Source organism: Pteropus vampyrus, unplaced genomic scaffold, assembly GCF_000151845.1.
Source record: "Pteropus vampyrus isolate Shadow unplaced genomic scaffold, Pvam_2.0 Scaffold78, whole genome shotgun sequence".
Lineage (NCBI taxonomy): Eukaryota > Metazoa > Chordata > Mammalia > Chiroptera > Pteropodidae > Pteropus > Pteropus vampyrus.
Genome location: NW_011888859.1, coordinates 3,008,801 through 3,032,338, shown reverse-complemented (window position 1 = coordinate 3,032,338; position 23,538 = coordinate 3,008,801). Strand labels below are relative to the sequence as shown.

The 23,538-nt window shown below is 35.8% G+C and overlaps 2 protein-coding genes and 1 pseudogene across 2 annotated transcripts in view; 1 reads left to right on the top strand and 2 right to left on the bottom strand.

The window, feature by feature from the left end:
• The window catches only part of OPRM1 (opioid receptor mu 1), a 159,764-nt gene that overhangs the window by 9,776 nt on the left and 126,450 nt on the right, over nucleotides 1–23,538 (bottom strand). The window lies entirely within an intron of this gene.
• IPCEF1 (interaction protein for cytohesin exchange factors 1) overlaps nucleotides 1–23,538 on the top strand; it is a 75,102-nt gene that overhangs the window by 14,088 nt on the left and 37,476 nt on the right. The window contains exons 4-7 of the mRNA XM_011362713.1: nucleotides 11,710–11,783; nucleotides 13,264–13,335; nucleotides 18,996–19,054; nucleotides 20,368–20,456. Of these exons, the coding sequence (XP_011361015.1) occupies nucleotides 11,710–11,783; nucleotides 13,264–13,335; nucleotides 18,996–19,054; nucleotides 20,368–20,456 (294 nt within the window). The remainder of the gene's footprint in view (nucleotides 1–11,709; nucleotides 11,784–13,263; nucleotides 13,336–18,995; nucleotides 19,055–20,367; nucleotides 20,457–23,538) is intronic.
• Nucleotides 21,595–21,713, bottom strand: LOC111741481 (annotated as a pseudogene).

The window sequence follows — 23,538 nt, the reverse complement described above, 5'->3', positions numbered from 1 at the left end:
TTCGAAGATTTATCATCCCTCTAGAACAAGCTCTTTTAAGGGCCAAAGGCCCAGCTGCTTCTACAGACAAGCTAACTGATAAACTCATCTGTCATCATGCTGCTGTGTTTAGTCTCCCATAGAGCATGTTTCCAGAATATTTCGAAAGGGAGCTATGCAGTAGAAAGTTTGAAAAATAGATATTGGATTTTTTTTTTTAAAGGAGTCAGAATTTCACAGAATCTGTTTGAAACGATGTCTTCAAAAAAGACACAAGGAAATGACATGCTATTGTCAAAGATACCCCTCGGTTCCGAATTAGGACAGGTTCTCCCCTGATGCTGCAGCCACGTAATGCCTTAGACAACTGCCCTCTATGTGTTAAACAGAACTGTGAAGTGGTAGCTGTAGATGACGCTCATTAACAGCACGTTAACCACTATTTTCATACCTCGAAGCTGATGAAACTCACTATGGCAAATGCAGTTTCATCCTTTACTGACAAATAATGGTTTTTGGAGTAGTGTCTTTAAAACTTTTTTAAATTTATTTTTTACATTTAGAAAAGTTGTCGTGAAAAACACATAACATGAAATTTCCTATGTTAACCATTTTTAAGGGCACAGTTCAGTGGCATTAAGTACATTCACATTATTGTGCAACCTTCTCTAGAATTCTTCATTTTATAAAAGTGAAACTCTGCACTCAAATAATAACTCTCCATTCCCCCTTCCCTTAGCCCTTGGCAATGTCCATTCTACTTTCTGTGTCATGAACTTGGCTACTAAGTTCCTCATATAAATGGAATCACATTTATTCATCTTTTTGTGATGAACTTAGCATGAGGTCTGCTAGGTTCATTCATGTTGCAGCAAGTGTCAGAATTTCCTTTCTTTTTAAGGCTGATTGATAAATTCATTGTATATACATATAAACCACATCTTGTTTATTCGTATCTGTTGGGTTGTGTCTGTCTGCCTTTTGGTTGTTGTGAATAATATGGCTCTGAACATGGGTGTACAAAAATGTTTTTGGTGCCCAGTGCTCAATTTTTTTGGTTTTGTATTTAGAAGTAGAATTACTGGATAGTCTGATAATTCAGTTTTTAATTTTACCCCTTTTCATCATTGCTGTACCATTTTACCTTCCCACCAACTGTACACAGGGGTTCCAATTTTTCTACATCCTCAACGACACCTGTTCTTTTCTTTTTTTTTTTTTGATAGTGTCTATTCTAATGGGTGTGAGGTGGTACTTAATTGTGGTTTTGATTTGCATTTCCCTGTTGATTATTGCCCTTGAGCATCTTTTCAAGTGTGTTTTGATCATTTATATGTCTTATTTGGAGAAACGTCTTTTTCTGTTTTTGAATCAAGTTGTTTGGTTGTGGTTGAATGGTATCTTATTAGCACACATGACACTCATGAAAATATTTTGAAGAGATTTGAAGATTCCTGAAGTATGGGAAGATTTAAGTACAGGAAGTATACTTAAGTAAGTATAGGAAGATTTAATATATAAACTGTGAAGGCAAGATTATATGTTTTACTGACTAACTATGGTTTTAAAAGAACGAACCTTATTCTTTATTTCTCTTAAATTTCTAATATTGAAATTGAATGTACCAGATTTTTACTTTTCTTAAATGGGGTTCCTTTATTTACTCTTCACCTGCTTGTGCTCTAACCATGAATGGTAGATGAAATTTATTAGATAGAAAGACATGTATTCTATTCTGAAATAGCGAGATTTAATTAACTTTCTTCTTATTGATTGAAAACTTTCCAACCCTTCCTATTTAGTGCTTTCTTCCTCTTTTTTTTTTTTTTTTTTGACACATTGCTGAAGAGACCAACGCTATGTAGGTGAAAATTACTTCTAGGGTTTTAAAGCTTCTAAAAGAACAGGTGAGAGGTAAAGTTGGACAGGGTCATATCACGAATGGCTTTTATGTGCTAAGAGAACAATAACACAAGACGCTTTTATGTTGTGAAGTTTCAATTTTAATTTTTTTTTGAGAATATTTCGGAAGGCAATGACTATCTTTGCAGCACACTACCAGAAGGTTCCCTTGTAGCTTAATTTCATTTAAAATATGAATCCATCGAGAGAGAATGGCAGAATGTAAGTAAGAATGGCTTGCTGGGAGAGCTGATTTTCAAACCATAGAATAGGATGCCAGTCCCTTCTTAGTCACTACTTAAATATGACCTAATGCGATAGTAAGGTAGTCATCTTTGGGTGATTTTTAGGAGGAAATGGAGAAGACTTATGGTGTCAAGCAGCTAGGCTGTTCATGAATAGGAACCATGAGAAGAAACATCTTCTTTGAATGGAATGGTGTCTTGGTTTAGGTTTCCCAGAAGAGGATTTGAGTGCCAGTAGATTATTTGGGAAGTGACACTGGAAATACTTGGAAAGGGAATGGGGAAATGAAAAGAGGTAGAGAGTTTGCTAAGAAAGCTCTCCTCAGCAAGAGAATTATGACTGTGGGTAACAAGTTTCATTCTGCTGGGGGAACTCTGAGAGCCTATGAAATGCATGCACCTCAGAGATTTCCTCCCAAGGGTCAAGGAATCTGGGGTGTATAGTCACCAAGTCCCACTGGTCATTGCTTGAGGGCAGATCCTGGTGACAATAATTCTTTAGCACCTCAGCACAGGTGGGGAAGTAGAATCTGGCGGCCAGGGAAGCCCTCCAGAGAGAGATGGAGGTGTTGTCAGTGGGAAGTCTGGCTAGTGTTCCCTGGGTGGTCAGGCTGAGGGGACCTGTCTGGGTCACGGGCAGCATCTGCCACAAGTGGTCTGCTTCCCTCAGGGTCCATTTCCTCTCCTCCTTATTGGAGTCTCAACATCTTTAGAACTGTCATAATCATCGCAAATCAACACTTTCTGTCCATTTTTATGATTAATGTCAGGAATCTATAGGTTCTGTAGGAAATAATTGGGCCTTTCTGTTTATTAGTCAAAAATATTTACCAAGTGTTTTTGATGTAGAATATCTATTTCTAGACATTTGTGAGAAGAAGGTATCTTTCAGTCAAAATCTCATTATATTCATAGGGTAATCTTAGCTAAACCCAAATGTAACAATATTTTAATAAATAATATAATTTAGATAATGTAAGAAGGACATAGTAATCTCGTTAGCATTGTTGTTCTCCAAAAAATTTAAAGTATTTTCTCCAGTGATTAATCCGATACAAAAAAGATAAGGAAGGCTGAGACACCCAAAAAGCTATTCAGAGGACTCGGCTGGCAATGAACAGAGTAAAAAAGCTTATGTTACTTTACCTTTGTCTTTCTGGGTTATTCCTTCTCTTTCGTTTCTTTTTTATTCCTTTTCCCAGTTCCTATCAGATAACGACATGACAAAATCTTAATTTTTTGTATAGCTTTAACAATTTTATAGTATTATGTACATCTATGTAAACTCTAATTAGCCTCGAGATGCTGGTTATATCTGGTTTGCCACTGTGTGGACACTGACCCGAGAGGTTATGTGTTTTGCTTAAGGTCACACAGTAGGTGACTTGCATCACGCTATTCTCACAGCAAACCCAGGGTTCTTTCTTCTGTGCCATCCACTGACTGCAGATTCTCTTCTATTAGTTCCTGGTTGAGACTAAAGAAGTTCGTCAGTCCCATGTTTAGAATGATTGAACTGATTTCTGGGTTCTGGTCTGAGTTTTCCATTTCATAATGACAATCTAGTTTGGTGTCTAGGTTGGAAACTGATCCATTTCATAAATTCTGGCACTTGGATATGATTAGTTTTCCTCTAAAGGCTAAAATGGTGGTTTCTTGATGACCTGTACTTGGTGCTCAATAAATGCTACCTGTTATTAGATGTTACTCAAGATTATTATATTCCTTAAAAGGACTTCAGGCATTCTCACGCCAGGTCAGCTCCTGATGTCTAGAAGAAAAAAAAAAAAATCATTTTTTCTTGCTTCCCTTGCATGGCTTGTACAGCCCAGTGATAAATAGGCTCAGCGTTCTGCCTACAGACCCAGGTAACACTTAGAAGGTAATCTTCATATTTCCTTTCCCAAAAGGAAGAGGGAGATGAATGGCTCATAAGAGCAAAGCAGTGTTGTGGAGTCTAGTGTATAAGGAGGAGGGAGAAGTTGGAGTTCATGCAATATTTTGGGGGGGGAAGAGTGGGGAAAAACTACCAAGTTTTCTTAGAGTCAAAGAAATATGTTTCCACTGAGAATAGAGAGGTAATTATACTTTTTATTTTTAACCATGAAATACATAATAATTTCCTCTGTTATACTTCATTTGTGGTACTTCATTAATAATAACAATTTCACCATTGGACTGTATTCCACTAACTATTTATAGTCCAAATTCCGTGCTCTAAGGTCTCTTGGAGTCATTATTATTTGTGTGGGGTCTTATCACCATGCTTTTATTCAGTTAGGCTCATTTGTTTCTATTAGTCTTTTAATTTTAGGAATTGCTTCTTCTTCTTTTTTTTTTTTTTTTTGTTTGTTTTAGTGTGTGTGAGTGTTTTAAAATATAAATCATTTATCCAATCCCAAAGTCAACACTTTATAACAAGTTACATCCAGCTAGGTCTTACTTTCATCCTTATTCTTCTCCCTCTTTCCTTCCTCCATTTATGTTTATGTTTATTTTATTTTTTCATTTTTTTTTTTACAGATACTGGAAAGTATGTACACTGAAGCATGTCCTATTTCTCTTACACAAAATTAGCATTCTATACCTATTATACAGGACCTTACCTTCTCTCTTACTGTCTCAATGACTCTATATGTATATACGTATAAATGTCATTTTTTTGTGGTTATTCAGTGCATGTGGATGCCATAGTTTATTCAACAGTCCCCAGATAATAGGCATTTGGATTCCTTATAGTCTTTTCTTGTTACAAATAATTTTGCAAAGCACATGTTATTACACCTAATTATATTTAAGACAAGTCCTAGAAGTGGGATTTCTGGGTTGAAGGGTCCATTCGTTTTGTAGGTTCTGCTGGGTTTCTTTCCGTTGGGTTCCATTTTGCTTTCCCACCAGCAGTGTCTGAGAGTGACTTTCCCTGTAGAACTTGAACTTTAACAGTTTATTTTACATTTTCTTCTCTTTTATTTCAGTTTATTTTAGGCTGGTATTTTAGAGACTATAATTCAGATTCTCTAGTGGTCACAAGTCTGTGCGTAGCAGTAGAATTTAGTGACAACTTTTCCAAGGTGACATAAGAATGAGCAGCTGTGCTTAGAGTTTACACTTGCCTGTTACTGATGTGATGAGGGTTTCGGGGTAGAACTGAGCAAACCACAGATTTATTTGGAGAAATGAAGTTTGCAGCTACTCCTGACTTATTCATTGGGTCACATCAATTAAATTTTTTATAAGTAATTTTAAAAATGTTAATTTATATTCACACATAAATACAAAAGCGTATTATAAAAAATATTTTTTTAAACTATTTTTTTCCTCTCAAATTTAAGATGCTATTCATTTAAGGCCCTGTAATTTGTTCAATAATAAGTTTTTTGTGGAAATGCTACAGTGAAAATCCACGTAGATTTTAAGGTACATTTTGATTTCAGAATTATTAAAGTGTAAAAAAAGCAGTTTTCTTAGAATCAAGGAAATATGGTTCCCCTGAGAATAGAGAGATAATTATACTTTTTATTTTTAACCATGAAATATATAATAATTTCCCGTTTTCTTCATTTGTTGCTGGTTTGGTCTTCTTTGACCTAGTTAGCCTCTGGAACACATATGTCAGTGTTATCTTTCTTTGTCTGCCCCTCTACCTTTCTGACATATGTAGATACTGAAGAAGTAATTTTGTCTCTTTTGCAAAGTATTTGTAGTGTGAGGAAGCCAAACTAATCAACAGCAATGAACACTTAGTTTTGTACTTAAATATTAACATTTGATGTCCTATTTTAATTAATTTAAAAAATACGTGTGCACTGTGGCAAATTCCATATAAAATATATTTGTCTCTAAAATTCCTGTAGTTTAAAATTGAAGCCATAGTTAAGCTGAAACCAAAGACTATAAGAAATATTAAACTAATTTTGTGTCTAAAGTTTGAATAAGTCATATTGAGTTATAAGTGGAATTATTGGAGATTTTGATATTTTACCTTCTTTCAAGTCTCACTGATAGCCAAATGAGAGGGATTTCATTCACGGTTCTTTATTCCCCAAACTTTCCATGCATCATAAAAACAGTTTTATTTATTTTACATGTCATACAATTCACCCTATTCAAATTTACAATTCAATACTTTTTTGTAAATTTACTGAGTGATGAAACCATTACAACAAATCAGTTTTCAATAATTTTTATCCTATTAATAAAATCCTTTGTGCACATATACAGTTACATTCCATTCCTACGCCCAGCTCCAGGCAAGCACCTTTTTACTATTTGTCTGCATAGATTTGCCTTTTCTCTGCGTGTCATATAAAGGAACCATACAGTAATATGTGGTTTCTTGTATCTGACTTTCACTTAGCATGATGTTTTCAAGGTTATCCATGTCCATAGTTCACGAAATGGTGTGCCTTTGTATGAATATACCACTCTCTTTGCCGGCTGGTGGATATGTGGCTTGTTTCCAGTTTTTGGCTATTGTGAATAATGCTGCTATACAAAGCCACTCCTAGCATGGATGTATGCCTTCATTTCTCTTGTGGAGATACCTGGGAATGGAACTGATGGGTTGTATGGTAATTATATGTTTATATTTTTCAGAGACTGTCAAACTCTATTTTCCAAAGTGGTTTCTGCATCTATTTTAGTGCTCATTGTCATTTAGCACTTTATTGTCAGAAGAAAAAGACAATGTTTCTTATCATTCATTCATTCATAAAACTCATTCCTTTATTTCGCATGTATTGAACATTTACCTTGTCCCAGGTATTGATGATATAACTTTAAATGACAAAAGTGTTTTCTCCAAGGGGCTCACAGTCTGTTAGAGAAACAGACAAATAACCAGATAACCAAGTGCATTAAGAGAATTATGGAAGTGAGGCCCACCCCTGGTGCTAGGTGCCAAGAGGAGGGTCCCTATCCCAGGATCAGGGTGATGGGGGAAGTTTTAAAGATGGTCGTGCCTAAGTTGGTGTCTGGAGCGGTATCTAGGGGAGTGAGGTAGGAAGTGCATTATATGTCTAGGAGCAGAAGGCAGGCTGCCCTGTTTGTAGTCAGAATCCCCTACCTTGATCAACTTTACCTTTTTCTATAGCAGTTCCTGCCTATGTATTGACATGCTGAACTATTGTCTCTTTCCCCCTTGAGAGTAAAAATCTGTTTCGTTCACTGATATATCCCCAATCTCTCACACACTGCCTGACACAAAGAAGCTACTCAAATGAATGTGTAACACTAACAGTTTTGATAAAAATGTGTGTTTAGTGCTGCCTAATGACAGTGATTGCAGGTGAGACTCCAGTGAGACAAATGAAATCAGAGTTGCTGGGAAAATTGGATGCACTGATTGGTGAGGAGGAACGCCTCTGAGATTGTAGAACGTCATAGCACAAAATCAATAGCATTATCTCACTTCAGGATTTAAGGCTAGGTAAAACGAGTTTGCCTGATGGCCAAAGGATGGTTTGATATCTCTGGCAAGAGAACATATTTCTTTATGACATTAGGATGCAAAGGGAAGTTTGCAGGTACCAACACAGAACTTTCAAGTAACTTTTCAGAAAGTTAGAAATCCTTGAAGTGGAAGGATACCATTCGAGAAAGTTATTTTGGTTAATGAAGCCAGGAATAAGGGATCTGAGAGGAGTAGGAGGAAGGAAGGAGGGGGAAGAGGCAAAAAATGTCATTCTATCTTTTTTGAGAGATTTTGGCAAGTCAAACAAGGACAATTTTTGGCACAATTCTCTGTGATTGTCTTCAGAACAGTGGAAAAATGCCTTTGCTCATAAAAGAAAGATTTACCGGGAAAATACTAAGGTGTCTTCTACTCAAACTTATTTAGGCTCTTAGTTGAGGGAATTTCAGCCATTTCTGATATACAGAAAAGGAATTCACCCAAATGGAGATTTATGCCTTATCTTTTATATTGATTTTAAAAAGTATATATTAACAAAGGCATACATTTGTGGTTCATTTTTATTTATTGATTTTTGTATTGTTATCACTTGAGATGGGCTTTTTGTATTGAAAATAAATTTCCTAGAGACTGATAATGCTACAAATTAGGTGTCATTTCTGGTTTAGCTCAATGGGAGTATGTTCATCATTTTAATTTTTTGTTCGTGTGTTTTGGTTCAGTTAGGAGCAGGGACACCAGAGTAGATGAGATTGTGAAATCAGCAGGACTTGATTATGAAGAGTCTCTTTTTATATTCTGCGAAGGCGTGTGGACTTCATCCAAGGGTAGCTGGGAACCACGCAGGATTTTACTGAAAGAAATGATGTGAAGAATGTTCATGGAGTAAAGATTTGCCATTACTACAATTTGGACACTAACTTAGAGGAAAGGATGAAATTAGAGGGAGGGAGGATGGTTTAGGAGACTTTTTCAGTAATTCGGGGGAGAGTTAATGGTGATTTGAAGGAAGTGGTAGGTAATGGATGGATTGAAGAGCTGCAGTAGAGGCAGTGATGATACAGCTTCGTGATTACTGGCACGGATGCTGAGAAGGAAATGTAAGAGGCAAAAATGTCTTCTATATTTTCTTTTTTTCTGACAACTAGATAGAAAGTAATATCATTTATTGAAGTAGAGAACACAAGAGTAAGAGGAATAGACATTTTATGGAGTAAGATGATGAGTTTTGTGTTGGAAATGCCATTCTTAGGGAGTGTCTTAGGCATCTCGGGCTGGTGTAACAAAATACAAAGGATTGGATGGCTTAACCAACAAACAGTGCTCACTGTTCTGGAGGCAGAGAAGTCCAAGTTCAAAGTGCTGGCAGATTCTGTGTCTGATGAGGGCTCTCTTTCTGGTTTGCAAACAGCTGTCTTTTTGCTGTATCCTCACCTGGAGGTGAGAGGGGGCTCTGGTCTCTTCTTCTTATAAAGGCACTCATGATAGCGGCTTCACCCTCATGAACTTTTCTAAACTCAATTACTTCCCAAAGGTTGTGCCTCCAAATACCATCGCATTAGGGATTAGGGCTTCAGCATATGAATTTGGAGGGGTGGGGGAGGGACACAAACAATCAGTTTCCAACAGGGAGCCCATGGGATACCCATGTGAATACTTTTACTAGGCAGTCGGGTTCCTGAGACAGGATCTCTGGGGTTGAATCCTAGTTTGAGGTATGGATTTTAGATATATGTACAAAGGTGAAACATGCAGCCATGGGAGTGTGTCTGATCTCCCACAGAGAGTACCGAAATGAGGAGAAACAAGTCTATGGTCAGAAATCTGGGGAACACTGACATTTAAGAAACATACAGGAGAAGAAGATCTCATGGAAGAGAGTGAGGAGTGGTCAGAGGAGAAGGGGAGCAGCAGGAATGTGTCGTCAGAAAAATAAGACATGAGGCATTTCAGGATGGAGGGAGTGGACTATAGCATCATTTACCAGGTTTGGTTTATTTGGGGGTTGGGAGGGTTGGTTGGGTTTTGGCGGGTTTTTTTTCCTTGGGTTTCTTGTTACTTTTGGTTTTTTTGGCCCGTTGGTTTTCCCCTTGATTGGTTGAGTTGGAACCAGTTGTTGATTTTATTGTTTTTTTATTCTAATACAATTACAGAAATTTATATAAAAATACTTTAGCCGGACATAATCTTTTCCCTGCTGAGGTCAAATGAACAAAAGATTAACCATTTTAAAGTGAGAAATTCAGTGACATTTAGTATACCCATAATGTTGTACAACTACTATATCTAGTCCCAAAACATTTTCATTACACCAAAAGGAAAACCCATATGCTTTAAGCGGTTGCTCCCCATTCCCCACTCCACTAAGCCCCTGGCAACCACAAATCTGTGTTCTGTCTCTATAGATTTACCTATTCCGGATTTTTCATTTAAATGGAATCATACAATATGTGATGTTTTGTGTCTGGCTTCTTTCATTTTGCGTATCGTTCTCGAGGTTCATCCACACTGTAGCATATATCAGTGCTTCATTCGTGTTTATGGCTGATGATAATCCATTACATGGATAGGTCATAATTTATGTATCTACTCCTTTGTTGATGAACTATTTCTACCTTTTGGCTTTTGCAAATAATGATGCTGTGAGCATGCAAGTACACGTATTTATTTATGACCTGTTTTCAGTTATTTCGGGCATATATCTAGGAGTGGAATTGCTGGGGCCTAACATAGTTTTAGAAAACTATACTTTTATATAATGCTAACTGAGAATCCACAGGACACATTGTACATTGTAGAAAATGTTGGCCTATATAGTCTATATGTTCTTTAAGTACTTCACATTCTCTTTGAGATAGGATTGGTGAAACCACCATCCAGCAAACAGTCCAGCAAGAGATGGTTAAGTTTAATGGAAAAAAAATACATATCTATTATAAAAATACATATATAGAAATAATTTTTAAGAAGGAAGTACCCTTTATATTCATTTATTTAAAATTTAATTTTCAATTACAACTACAGTTGACATACAGTATTATATTAGTTTCAGGTTGCAACATAGCGATTAGACATTTATGTAACTTTTGATGTGATCACCCTGATAAGTCTAGCACCCATCTAGAAAGTGCCCTACAGAACTGAGTTTTGGATCTGACAAGAAGAAAGAATTTCAAGTGAAGAGTTTGAATAAATTAACTCGTGTAGCAGAGAAAAGGGGAAACAGGCACAAAGTTGTGTGTTTCGGTTTAATTTTTCTGAAGAAAAGAGTGCAAGTTGAACTCTAGTTGGCAACAAGGCGAAGAGATGCAGAACCCCGTGGTGCTACTTTAATAGCTAGCTGACTTTTGAGATTGTATTTTCAAAATCAATTTTTACTCCTCTGCCAATAACCACTGACTCATTTTTTGAATGTTTAATCTTGTGGTCTGTGTTTCTCCACTCAGACACCAGTGTGTCTAGGAGAAGATTGAGTTCTATACGTGACAAGCAATCTAGCCTCCTTGTGGCTTAGTTAAATTTTCCTTCTGCAGTCTTTCCTTTGTAGAAAGAACTCTTAGGAATCAATTATGGGACTGAGATTTTCTCAAATATGACTCTGATTTAATTCCCAAAGAACTACCTACAGACTTGGGAGAAGTAATAACTTTGGTTGAGTGTCCATTAAGTGTTTTATGTACCTGAGCAAATTTAAGTCTTATAACAACCCAGTACATGGGATATACACCTGGAATGACTAACGCCAAAGTCAAGCCTCTGTCCAGCATATATTAGAGTGCCTATTACGTGCCATCTTATGTGTTTGTGGCTTACTAGTGTAGTAGGATGAGAATGATGCTGGGGATGCTTGCAAGCCCAGCAGGAAGCAAAGCTCTGATGGGTTAGCTCTGATGTTTCCCAGGAAGACAGAAAGAGGTGGGGGAGGTCCTTTACATGCCACACCTAAGCTGTGTCATATACTTCTCAAGGAAAGATTCTGGATGACTTATCAGGAGAATATTAGTTTCTCTTATAGAATGTATATCTGGGATAAGTCCATTGTTGATTCAGGGAGGTATCTTTTAATTCTCCATTTCATCTATACTATCTCTATTCAATATTTGTGATCTCAATAAACTAACCGCTAGGGTTAACATATTTATTCACATAAGTGGTATGTATGTGTTTCAGGCCGAAAAAGCTGATGGATTTGTCAACTTGCCCGATTTCACTGTGGAGAGAGCATCTGAATGCAAAAAAAAGCAGTAAGTTGTCTATCATTTTCCAAGAAACTCTGAGCCAGGATAATTATCCCTTCATAATGTTCCTTGAGTGATGTGGCAATTTGGAAGTTAATGAAGGTGACACTCAAATGTCCTAGAACTTTGAGCTTTATGGGTTGACACCCTAAACAGTAATAGGAGCTTTTAACTTCTTGTTTTTTGGAATTTCATTTTGTGGAGCAGATGGATTTTAAAACCCCATGGAGCCTTGGCATGGCATGTTGTTGACAACTGTGTCTGTGATGTAATTAAAAATGAACTCTCTTCCAGGATTGGCAGAGAGATCAGATGTCAAGGTTTTGTCCTTGTAAAGAGAATGGCTGGTTAAATAGGATTCTTCGGAGCTGTAGATTATGATGGCAAGACCAGTTTCTTTATCTTAGTTTATGGAATTGTCAGTAACACCCTTGAAATTGAATTCTCTTGAGATGTCTTAGACTTGGGGATTATTCATCAGTGTAATTTAAGTCCAAAAAATTGGAGAACTGACAAGAACCAAAAAAGTCACCAGCCCATTATCCATGTTTAACTGAGAAGGGAACGATGCAGAGAGTCTGGACTTGGCTTTGAATCATGGGAGGGTTAGCTCTGGACCAGGTATCCACGTGTTCTCTTCGTGATAGTATCCGTCTGCATTTTGCATATGTCTCTTCTTCACCTTTTTTTTTACTCTTTTTTTTTCTACTGTTGACATCTTTTTTTCCTGTTATACCGGAAAAGGGCATTTTTTTCTATTGAGTTATGTTACTAGTAGCAGCAATTGATTCGTTTATTTCTAAGAAAATTAACTGATACTAGCTTTAAATCTTTGCCACTCTGGTGTGGTTGTGCATACCTAGTGATGCATGAGGTTAGGTGATTTTTGTGGTTTTGACCAAACTAGTTATTTGTAAAATTCTTGCCCAGACTGTAGGACTTTCAGACTAAATGGTAAAGGGGAAACACTTTATTTGTTGTCTTTAATGTTTTATACTTTTACTTGAAACTAAAAATCTGCCTTATATTTTTCTTTCCTAGAGGGTTGTCACAGTGCGGACAACCTATATTTTTCTGTAAATAAGTTATTGTACATAGTTGACTGAATTAATACTTTTCTTAATGTTGCTGATCTGAGTATTTTGAAGTGACATCTCTATCACTCTAAATTTTAATTTATTGTCTCTTTATAGCAAAACAGTAAGCAAATGAAAATAAAATAATATTCCTGTATGTCTTAAACAGAAACTATTGATCGATTGAGACTCAATTCTGTTCTGGATATCCTAACATGATAAATTAAACTTCTGCTCTTTATGTAAAATGGAGATTAGACAGTAGGAATTTAATGTAACTAAATTATTTTTGTAAATTTACAAAGAAAGCAGATGAATTCATTATGCTTATGTTTGACTGGTTTATTTTCAAACCCATTGATAATTATAAATACTAATTCCTTATGTGTCTGTGCTTTTTCCCCTTCAAGCGCTTTTAAGATCAGCCACCCACAGATCAAGACCTTTTATTTTGCAGCTGAGAATATGCAGGAAATGAATGTGTAAGTAGAGGAAATCGCTAAATCCAATCTTTATGGGAATAGACTTACTTTGGTCTGGTATTTGAATTTTAAGCATATGTTCATATTTATTGTTTTATTTATTTCTACTGCTTTAAAGATTAATCTCTTTAGTACCTATAGTGTCTTCTTGGCTTCTTCTCTAGTATTTAGAAGCATTTTAGAGAACTACCCATATCAAAATGGCTATTTTAGGAAGAAGTAATGAGACTCTTCCAAGGAAACCACTAAATTGAGAAATGAATAGACAAAAGTCATTATAAAAAATGTTAAAATGAGAATCTGCATCCCTGGGAGCAAAGCTTGAAAGTATTATGAAACCAATCAAACAGCTTACAGAATCCTACATGAAAAATATCTCTACATGTAGCATTTCGTATGTGCTGTATGATTGTTCTGTTGATTTCCGTGTTTATCACCTCTCCATTTTCAATGCCAAACATTTTGCAAAATATCCTTGCTCAAAGTATATCTAACACAAATTTTATATCCCAAAATTTCTGTTTCTTCTTTGCTCTGTTTAAATAAGTGGAATATATGCATAGAGTACTACCTGTCCCACTCCATCCCCTACTGGTTTAGATCATGGTGTGATATGTGTGATATACACATACACATACGTGTGTGTATATATATATATATATATATATATATATATATATATATACACACACACATACATATGTATACACACATATAATATATATACATATATACACATATAATATATGTATATTATATTAAATTACACTGATGAATATAATATATGTATACTATGTGTGTGTGTGTGTGTGTGTGTGTGTGTATGGTACTTGAAGCATCAGGGGCATTCTATTTAATTTAAGCTCTATTTTCAGAATTCATAATGTCTCTTATTACCTTACATAACTGATTAAAAATATGTCTATGGAACACCTACTATGTGTCCCATTGTGGCAGATCTTGGGCAATAGAAACAAAGAATACAGACATAATCCTCCATAGAGTTTATGACTTTATTTTATTTATTTATATGTAAGGATTTTCTTATCCATTTTCCCTATATAATATCTCTTTGTCCTCCTGCTTTAGATACCTAAAGAAAAAAGAAGCTGCTTTTCTTCAAACACATGTGCGCTCCCGAGTACATGTGTACGCACACACACACAAATAGCCTCTTATAAAATATCCCGTCAGCAGACCCGTCGAGCTAAAAGCATTTTCATCAGTTCCCTGCACGTATCTCCCCACCACAACCCTTCACGTGAGGGCAGATGGCTCTCTACCACAGAAGGTTGGGAAACTCAGTGTTAGGAATAACAAGGCAAGGAATCCAGACTGTCTTTCAAACAAGTGTTTTATTTACTCGGACAAAGAAAGAAGTGGTTTCCCTTTCTGATTTTAATCCCCACCCCGCTTGGCTTTCTAAAGCATCTGAGAAAAATTAGAGCAGACACATAAAAGGAGAGGATTTAAACAACTTCACATTCAGAGCTCTTTATTTCTTTTTTTTTTTTTATTTGCATTGGAAACTACATCCTATCGATTAGCAAGCCTTAGGTGTGTGAGAGGTGCGTGGAGGGCCCAGCAGTACTTGGAGCCCTTAAGATAGTGAGGGCCAGTCTGGAGCTGAGCCATCAATTAATCTCAAATGGTCTTTCCTGTTCTTTAATGGTCATAAAAAAGTGCGGCCCCACCACCCCCTCCACCAACTCCCCGAGAGCCTCTTGCTGTCTCTGGCTTTTCTCAGTGTCTTGTATCTCTGGCTTCCTTCCTGTCTACATCCTCCCGACCCATCCTGCAGCTGGTTCTTTCAAAGAAGTTTTGTTCTTTCCCACAAGAGAAGAGTGAGACCTGGTTTACCAGAGGATCAGTTACTGCTAAGTGCTTTGCTACCTGGCGAATTCTCCTCCTACACAGTAAAATATATTTGTAAACCAGTAAAAGTGGTTTCAACCAGATTTGCTCTCTAAATTACACATCAGAATTATTTTGTTCCCTGCTCACTCTCTTCTACAGTTTTTGTTTATGTCTTCATTCCTTTTCTCTTCAGTTCTCACGTTCTCTCTTTGTAAGGATCTATCTAATGGCAAGTAGAATTGCATGAGTATAAACTACAGATAGGACATATACACGCTACCCGGTTGACTGTTAAATCAGAGCCTTTTGTAGTTATCAAAGCTAATGTTTTATTGTCTATGCTGTGAAGATCTGTTAATTTTACTTGAAATTATGTTAGTATTTATCTTTCCAGCTTACGAACAAGATGTAAATTGATATTCGAATGTCAGATGTCTTGACCCCAGTGTTTTGAATGACTTTTATCTTGAAAATTGTCCATCTGGCCACTCATAGATAAATGGCTCATTTTGTCTGTGCCCGAATATATCATTATTTCTTTTATATATAATATTGTTAGTAAGTTTTATTATTCTGAACATAATTTTTTGAATGGCTAACAATGCAGAATCTCTTTGGGCCTCCAGGTTCACTTCTTCCTTCTCCCACGAGATTATGCATGTGATATTTAAAGATTTGTTCTGCAATATCATCTGAAGAGCTTTCTTTCATACTGATGTGGCTGGTTTAAGCCAGGAAATCATGTATCTGGGTGTTTCTTAGTGAGATGCAAAGATGCCGGGGAAGGAGGGAGTGAGTGGCGTTTGGCAAGACTGGTCCTGGATGGTGACGTTTCTCTTAGGGACGATGAAGGGAAAGGTAATTAAGTTTAATAGAAATGCCATGTGTTCTGCAGGGACCCTCAAGTAACTAAGGGTTATGAAAGAACTAGTCTCTAAGTGAAGGCTGGTGGTGGCTACGTTTCTCAGACGGTGTTGATGGGAAATATGTTCTTGAAACTGTACATCGATTTCTTCACACTTGTGCGTCTCCAACACACGTTCACATCAAGTCAATATACAACAAACTCCCAGGAAACATCTGTCATCTTCTTCTACGTAAATATGTCTTTTCGTGCATTCATTTATTTAGTCACAGACATATTTTTTATTGCCTTGATGTTAAAAAATAAAAACGTTCTTAGCAAAGGAGGTAGTTTAAGCCAGTGAGTTTAGAAGGAAAACAGTTAAACGAGATTCAAATCGATTGCCACTTTTTCACAGGTAGTGACTAATGGTAGCATTCAAAAGGACATGGGTTTTGGGTAAGGAAGGGCTAAGAAGAATCTTATTTTTAGTCTCTGCTCTTCCATTTTGCTGTGTTTCCATATTTTCATGTTCTTGAAAAGAACTTAGAAATGCCTCTTCTTGTTTCAGGTACTCTTGATTGAAAAGGTTTTATCTCGGTATATTAAATTTTTTTTTTGTCTATTTCATTTTAGATGTTTTTTTGGGGGAGGGAAGGTCAGTTTATACAATTATGAAATCAGGTATAAATTAAAGATTAATTTATATTGGTCTTTTAAAAATGAATCATTGAATTCATTGTGCTTTGCCTCATAAGTGTTTAAAAATGTACTTTTAAATGTTTTAATTAAGTAATATATAACATATTCTTGTAAAAAATTATATAATACAGAAGTATGCAAAGTGAAAACCTTCCCATACCTTCAATTTGACCTTCTAATTCAACTTCTCTCTGTAAGATTAACCACTTTTAACAGTATCCTGTACATCCTTCCTGATGCTTCCTTTGTATACCAATTCATGCACATACGTAAATATAAAGTTTTTGAAGTACATTGAATCAGGCTAACCATGTTGTTTTTACTTGCTTTTTTTCACTTAACAGTATGTTAGGATATTTCCAGGTCATTACAAGGCACCCATATCTCAGTCTTTTCATTAGCTTCATTACAACATGGTGATGATGGATTCAGTACCATACTTTATATTTTTCTATTGATTGACAATTATATTGTATTAAAGTTTTTTTTTTTCCCATGCCATGGCAAGACCTGTTGAATTAACATTCTTCCACATTTATTGGTTTACATGAATGTGTTTTTGTAGGAAAGATACTTAGAACTGTTGGTGAAAGGGATGGATATTTAAATTTTTAATAGTATCATCGAATTGCCTGCTTAAAATTGGCTGTATTGGTTTTCATTTTCAGCTCAACAAAGGATAGAGAATGATTTTTCCTAAATTCTAGAAATCATGGATTTTTAGGATTTTTGCCAATCTAATGGAATAAAATATTTTTCTGTGTTTGAATATGCATTTCTAAAATATGATTGAAGCTGAGAATTTTGTTCCATATATTTATCAGTCATTTGTATTTTTTTGTAATTTCCAGGGGTTTTTTGTTTGTTTGTTTGTTTGTTTATTATTCTATTCTATCTTGGTGAACATTTTCTAGTTCCTATGGAAAGATCTGGACCCAAATATTGATCTAGAAATCTCGTTTTTATCAAGGCGTTGATGAGAATTTCTTGAAAGAGGCTACAGCTCATCTTTTTATTGTAGGAAGTCCATTTATTTATTTTTAAAGATCTAATTTATTGCATATTTTCTGTTAAAAAATACAGCACGATCATGGCAGGTTGAGAGTTAGATAAAAATTACGATTACTAATTTGTTGGCAACTGTAGACTTGGGAATATGCAATATTTATTTCGTGGTGGGAGTGCAGCATGCTGAATAATTCATGAAGCATTATGAGCCTAGAAGAAATGAAAAGTGTAAGTGAATCAATAAGTGCATAGCATTATTATTATTATTATTATTATTATTTTGGTGATATTGGTAGATTTAGGCCACTACTAAATGCTCTGGTTTCTCAAAAAATATATATAATATGGAATTCTTTTTAAATAAGAAGACTGCAAAGAAGTGAAAAATAAATCACATAGATTACCACCCCCCCCAAATAATATTTTCCCTTTAAATAGAAGGTTATATAGCTAGGAATATATGAAATAGACACATTTTGTATCTTTTAAAAATTTGTGTTATAAAATATGTTCTTAACTAAACCCTTGAGAAAAAACTACAGTAGCCTGAACTCATAAGCCAAGTTTGACTTCCTAATGGTTTGTCTAGTTCTGTTTTTGTTATTAATGTTTAGTTGGCATTCATTGCTAATGAAATGGTAAATCAATAGAAGACATGACATTGTCAATTTTTAATTTACATAAAATTCTTCAAGGAATTAAAAATGTCTCCAGCTTGGGAATACCCATCAAGCACTAGCTAAATATTTTACTGATTAATATAAAAATCCTGGCTTAAAAATGTGTCATCTCTAATTTTTTTGTGTGTGTGTGAAATAAACTCACATTTTAAAAATTAAAAGGATAAAACTTGAATGGTCAAGTTGTGAAATTCAACGATAGCTTGATTGTTGCTATAAATTTCAAATGAATAACAACATAAGATATATTTATTCATATATTTAGAATATCCAAAGTAGTTGCCTCTATTAGCCAACTGGATAACAGTACACATTTCTTATCTTACAAAGAATGCCTTAAGTAAGAAAAATACTGTGAAACCAAATACTGTCAATGTTATTGACACCTCTCTTAGGTGTCAATAACATAAACTTACTCCGTTTCTGGAAATGTTTAGACCGACTGCAGAATTATGAATTAATTGCATTATAAAGTCTGGCAGAAGACCTCTCTCAGCGCCTAGAGGACAGGTAAATAGGTAGGGGATAGATCTCGTTGGTTAAACGTTTATTTTCTATTTAAACTTTAGGTGGTTAAACAAGCTTGGATTAGCTGTCATCCACCGTGAATCCACTACAAAGGATGAAGGTATGTTCTCTTTTAAATTTCCAGCAAGAATGTTAGAATAGGATGAGAAAATGATGTCAAGTTCTGTGCATAGTCTTGTCCTAATGAAACATACTTTGGCATTTAAAATTATCTGAAAATATGTAGAGACATACTCATACAGACTCACTAGCATGGAATAGAGCTTCTGGTGCTGGCTATGAATGCTTTTTGCACTTCGCCCACACCACACGTTAGCAGCTGTGGGCTTTGCTGACGTCTCAAACAATTGCCAATGCAAATGTTTTATTGCCCCACTTACTGGATTCTTACTCAGAGGTATCATCTCATCATGATCTAGACAGATAACTTTCATCCCACTATTTCCTCTCTGATATTTTAGTATTTCCACCAGCTGTGTGCTAAGAATAATTACCCTAAGTAGTATTAGGAACCTAAAGGTCAGATTGGGACACAGGCCATACTTTTAGCGTTCAGGGCTCAACAGCTATCGGAGTCTGATTCTTAATGATGCAAGTCATTAATATTGAGAAGGAAGCTTTAGGTTCCAGGGTTACAGAGCTGATACCATTTCTGAAATGCTCACACCCGGGACTTGGAACTAGGAAGTCATATCTTTGGATAACAAAATCATCATACTTAAATTTAGAAAGGGAAAAGTGGCAATTTCATTTTAAGCCACGAAGAACTATAGCACAGTGCTGGGAAATCAGTGTCCTAACCATCTCCATGCTCTTCTTTTCCATAAAATTAGTACCTATTGTATATTTGAGATACATTTATAGATTGTGAAGAAAAAAAGAAAACTACACAAAACCCTTCTCCTTCCCCTGGTAAGTAAGGGCTTCCATGACATGGCCTCAAGGAACCTTCCAGCTTCATATTTTTTTTTTTTTTACCATATCTCTTAGAGAACCCCATATACTTAGCTCATTCTGTGCTCTTGGCTTGGTACCCACATCGCTCTGTGTGCACCAGTGTTTACTTATCCTACCAACTTCAGCTCATTATGATTTCCTTTATCCAAATGAATCATTACTGATTTTATACTCCCTTAGTGTATGACTCACACTCCCTGAGGAATTATTTTATTTTGCCTGAGCTATGGTTTGTTCCCTTCTTGCGTGTTAGGCTCTCCTTGAGGGCAGAAGCCCTGATATGGCCATTTGTTTTCCCTTCTTATGTTAAACCCTTTGCACCAGGTATCTCACTAGATAAGTATTTTCTGAATTGGATTGGAATAGCAGCAGCCAGATGGGAAAAACCTCTGCTCACGTGTTATGGAATAAGTGTTGATGGCGTTGAGACATTAAGCATTTTCATTTTTGTTATAGAATGCTACAGCGAGAGTGAACAGGAAGATCCTGACGTAGCTGTGGAGACGGCACACTCTCCTCACTCTGCAGGGACTCTGTCTCCTTTGGTATGTGCTGACATAAATAGCCTGTTGTTCATCGATCAAATATGTGGACGTCATTCCTTCCAAATGGGTTGAAGCTACTTTGACTGATCAATTTTTAGAACAGGCTAACTTAGGGTACTTGCCAAAGAGCAAGTACAACTCAGAGTGCTGATTTTGAGCCTTCTTCGTAGCAACTCACTGGTATGAAATACTCAGAGTATTTGTGCATGACCCACAGAAGTATCTTGCTCAGAGGATTCATGGTTATGCAACGGGCTGCTAGGTGATAGGTCAGTGCTTGCATTGACTCATCATATAATGTTTATTTATACTCTACTTGTTCTCAGAAAGAATTGAAAGTGCCTTGTCTAGGTGCACATGCTACAACAATGTAAAATAAATGTAAAGGGGATAAAGGTAATAGCATAAAGAGAAAATTAGAGTCAGAAAGAGCAGGAAGCCAGGAATGGGGTTAGTGCATTAAATCTGCACGTGGAATGATTCTGCATATTCACTAGAGAAAAGTCCAAGTTTATTTCTAAGCTTTGGAAACATCCAGAGTAAGTTCAGATTATTAATGGATGTTAAGACTATGTAGAGTTGCTTTATATTTGGATGCTCATTATAGCATTGGCCCCTGGAATGAGTCAAGCAGAGGACTTTGGGGAAGTTGGTTTTTGCGGTTTGTATACCTACCATGTATGTACCAGGACTTATGTAGGTGCTTTAATGACATAATCATTTACTCCCCCGAACAACCCTGAGAAGTAGTATCTCTGCATCTCACTGATTGCTAATGAGGCCGAACATCTTTTCATGTTCATCGGCCATTTGGATATTCTGTCTTGTGAAGTCTTGTGAAGTCTGTGAAGCCTTCTGTGCATTTTTAGTTGTCATTATTATTGTTTTGGATTTATAAGATTTCTTTATTTATTAATCTATACATTATTCTTTGGCAGTTAAAAGTGAGGAAAATCTTCTTTCTCACTCTACGGCTTTTATTTTTTTAAAACTTTATTTCATGGTTTCTTCCTGTAAATATTTATTTATTTATTTATTTATTTACTTACTTACTTATTTTTAGGTAAGGCGACCCTTAATTGACCTCAGATTGCAAGGTCCTTGTCAGCTTATAATCCCTTATTTTTTTTATCTTTTATGCCTACAGCACCTGGTCTTTCTAGGTGGTCTCCAATCCAAGTACTAACCAGGCTCGACTCTGCTTACCTTCCAAGATCAGATGGGATCGGGCTTGTTCAGGGTAGCATGGCCGTAGACAAAAATAGATATTCTTGATGTCGATGTGTCAGATTTATCCTTCACTTCCACTGTGGTTAGTGCCTTTGCTTTTTGTTTATTTCGAATTGTTTCCTAACCCCAGGTCACAAGGAAGTAGATATTACTATCCTCATTTCATGGATAAAGAAACTGAGGTTCAGAGAGGTGAAATGTTCTGGTCACATACCCAGTTCTTATTGGATTCCCCTTTATAGCTCCTAAAGAAGTCAAGTAGATTTTCGATAGATGTTCCTTCTTGATTTAATAGAGAAGCATATGTTTTTGTTTAATTTCTCTCTGTGTCTCTCTGTCTCTCTGTCTCTCTGTCTCTCTGTCTCTCTGTCTCTCTCTCCCTCTCTCCCTCTCTCCCTCTCTGTCTTTCTCTCTCTCCCCCTCTGTCTGTCTGTGTCTGTCTGTCTGTCTTTTCTTTCTTTCTGTTTTTGTCTTTCCTATTTTAACCTGTAACATACAAAGATTTGAATTGTTCTCCCTCCTTTCTTCCCTCCCTTGTCCATTGTGCCCCAAAATATGACTTTTTAAAAAATTTATTTTAGTTCTAAAATACTGTGATTTTCTGTTTTGTAATGGCAAACTAGTGTCACAGGTTACTAATAGCATTGCCAGATACCTGGGACTACACTTGATGAAAGTAAAAGCAACTGAATTGTCTTCTTAGACAAAGGATCATGGCTCAGTAGTACAATGACAGTCTTACCTGATGTTACAGTAGAAGCTCAGTGAATGCTCTTTCAAAACAAATAACTAAAGAGTGCTTATGAGACCAGAAGTTATGTCAAAGAAGTGGGAGGATTCTTTAGAATTCAAATGTTATTTCTTAGAGTTCTATGTTGAGCATTTTTTTGGAAGGCCACAAGGCTAACATTTTTTTCTGAAGAAATACTTTAGAAATAGATAAATATTGAACAATTAGATTTTATTTTTCTTAGAAACAGAATATGTTCCTTGTACTTGCATATTTCCCAGGCAGATTTTGTTTTTGTTTCCTCTTGTTTTTGAAAAACAGACATGCAAGACACTTGCTTAAAATGACATTTAAGCTTTTTATTTAAACAGACAAAATTCAAAAAAGTCATGGTAACTTTTATGCAGAGTGTGAATCAAGTTGTTGCTTTGGCTCAATCTGGCATAGGGTAGCCATGGCTGAGTGACATAAAACTATGTGGAAAAAAAAAATTTATCCCCCCCACCCCCCACAAAGTTCTTACTTAAAAAAAACATCTTGTGGGCAATGAACTTTCATTTTGGAATGATGACCTCAAAAGTATAAAATCACACTATTCAGGAAAATTATCTCAAAAAATTTTAAATCTTGACCTAGAAATTTAATTTAATATCTAATCATTCTAGTGGCTGTAGAGTAAAGATAGGCAGTAAGATTTGAGCATCAGACCAATTTGGATCTCTACTTCTGATGGCTGAAACTCTGAGTGAACAAGACGTTTTTGTTTACATTCCTTCTTCTTGAGAAAGCTTTGCAGGATTGATAGTGGACAGGACATCCATTTATTCACAGAGAAATTAGAAATGGGAGATTTTTGAGAGGCTTAGTAAAAAAACCTCAAAATAGATAGGAGTCTGTAGGTCTTACTTTGGAAGGTCATTTGTAGAAATCACTATCCATGATTCTCTAAAACTCGCAAAAGAGCAAAAAAGGAACCAATGTCATTCACATTTAAAACCTGATATTATAAGTTACAAAGTGATTTAAGAGCTATAAAGATTGTTAAAAATCTGTTCTACATATTTTTTTCTCTAAATTTAATTTTTAAATATTATTGTCCGAAAACTTGATTTATGCTTATAT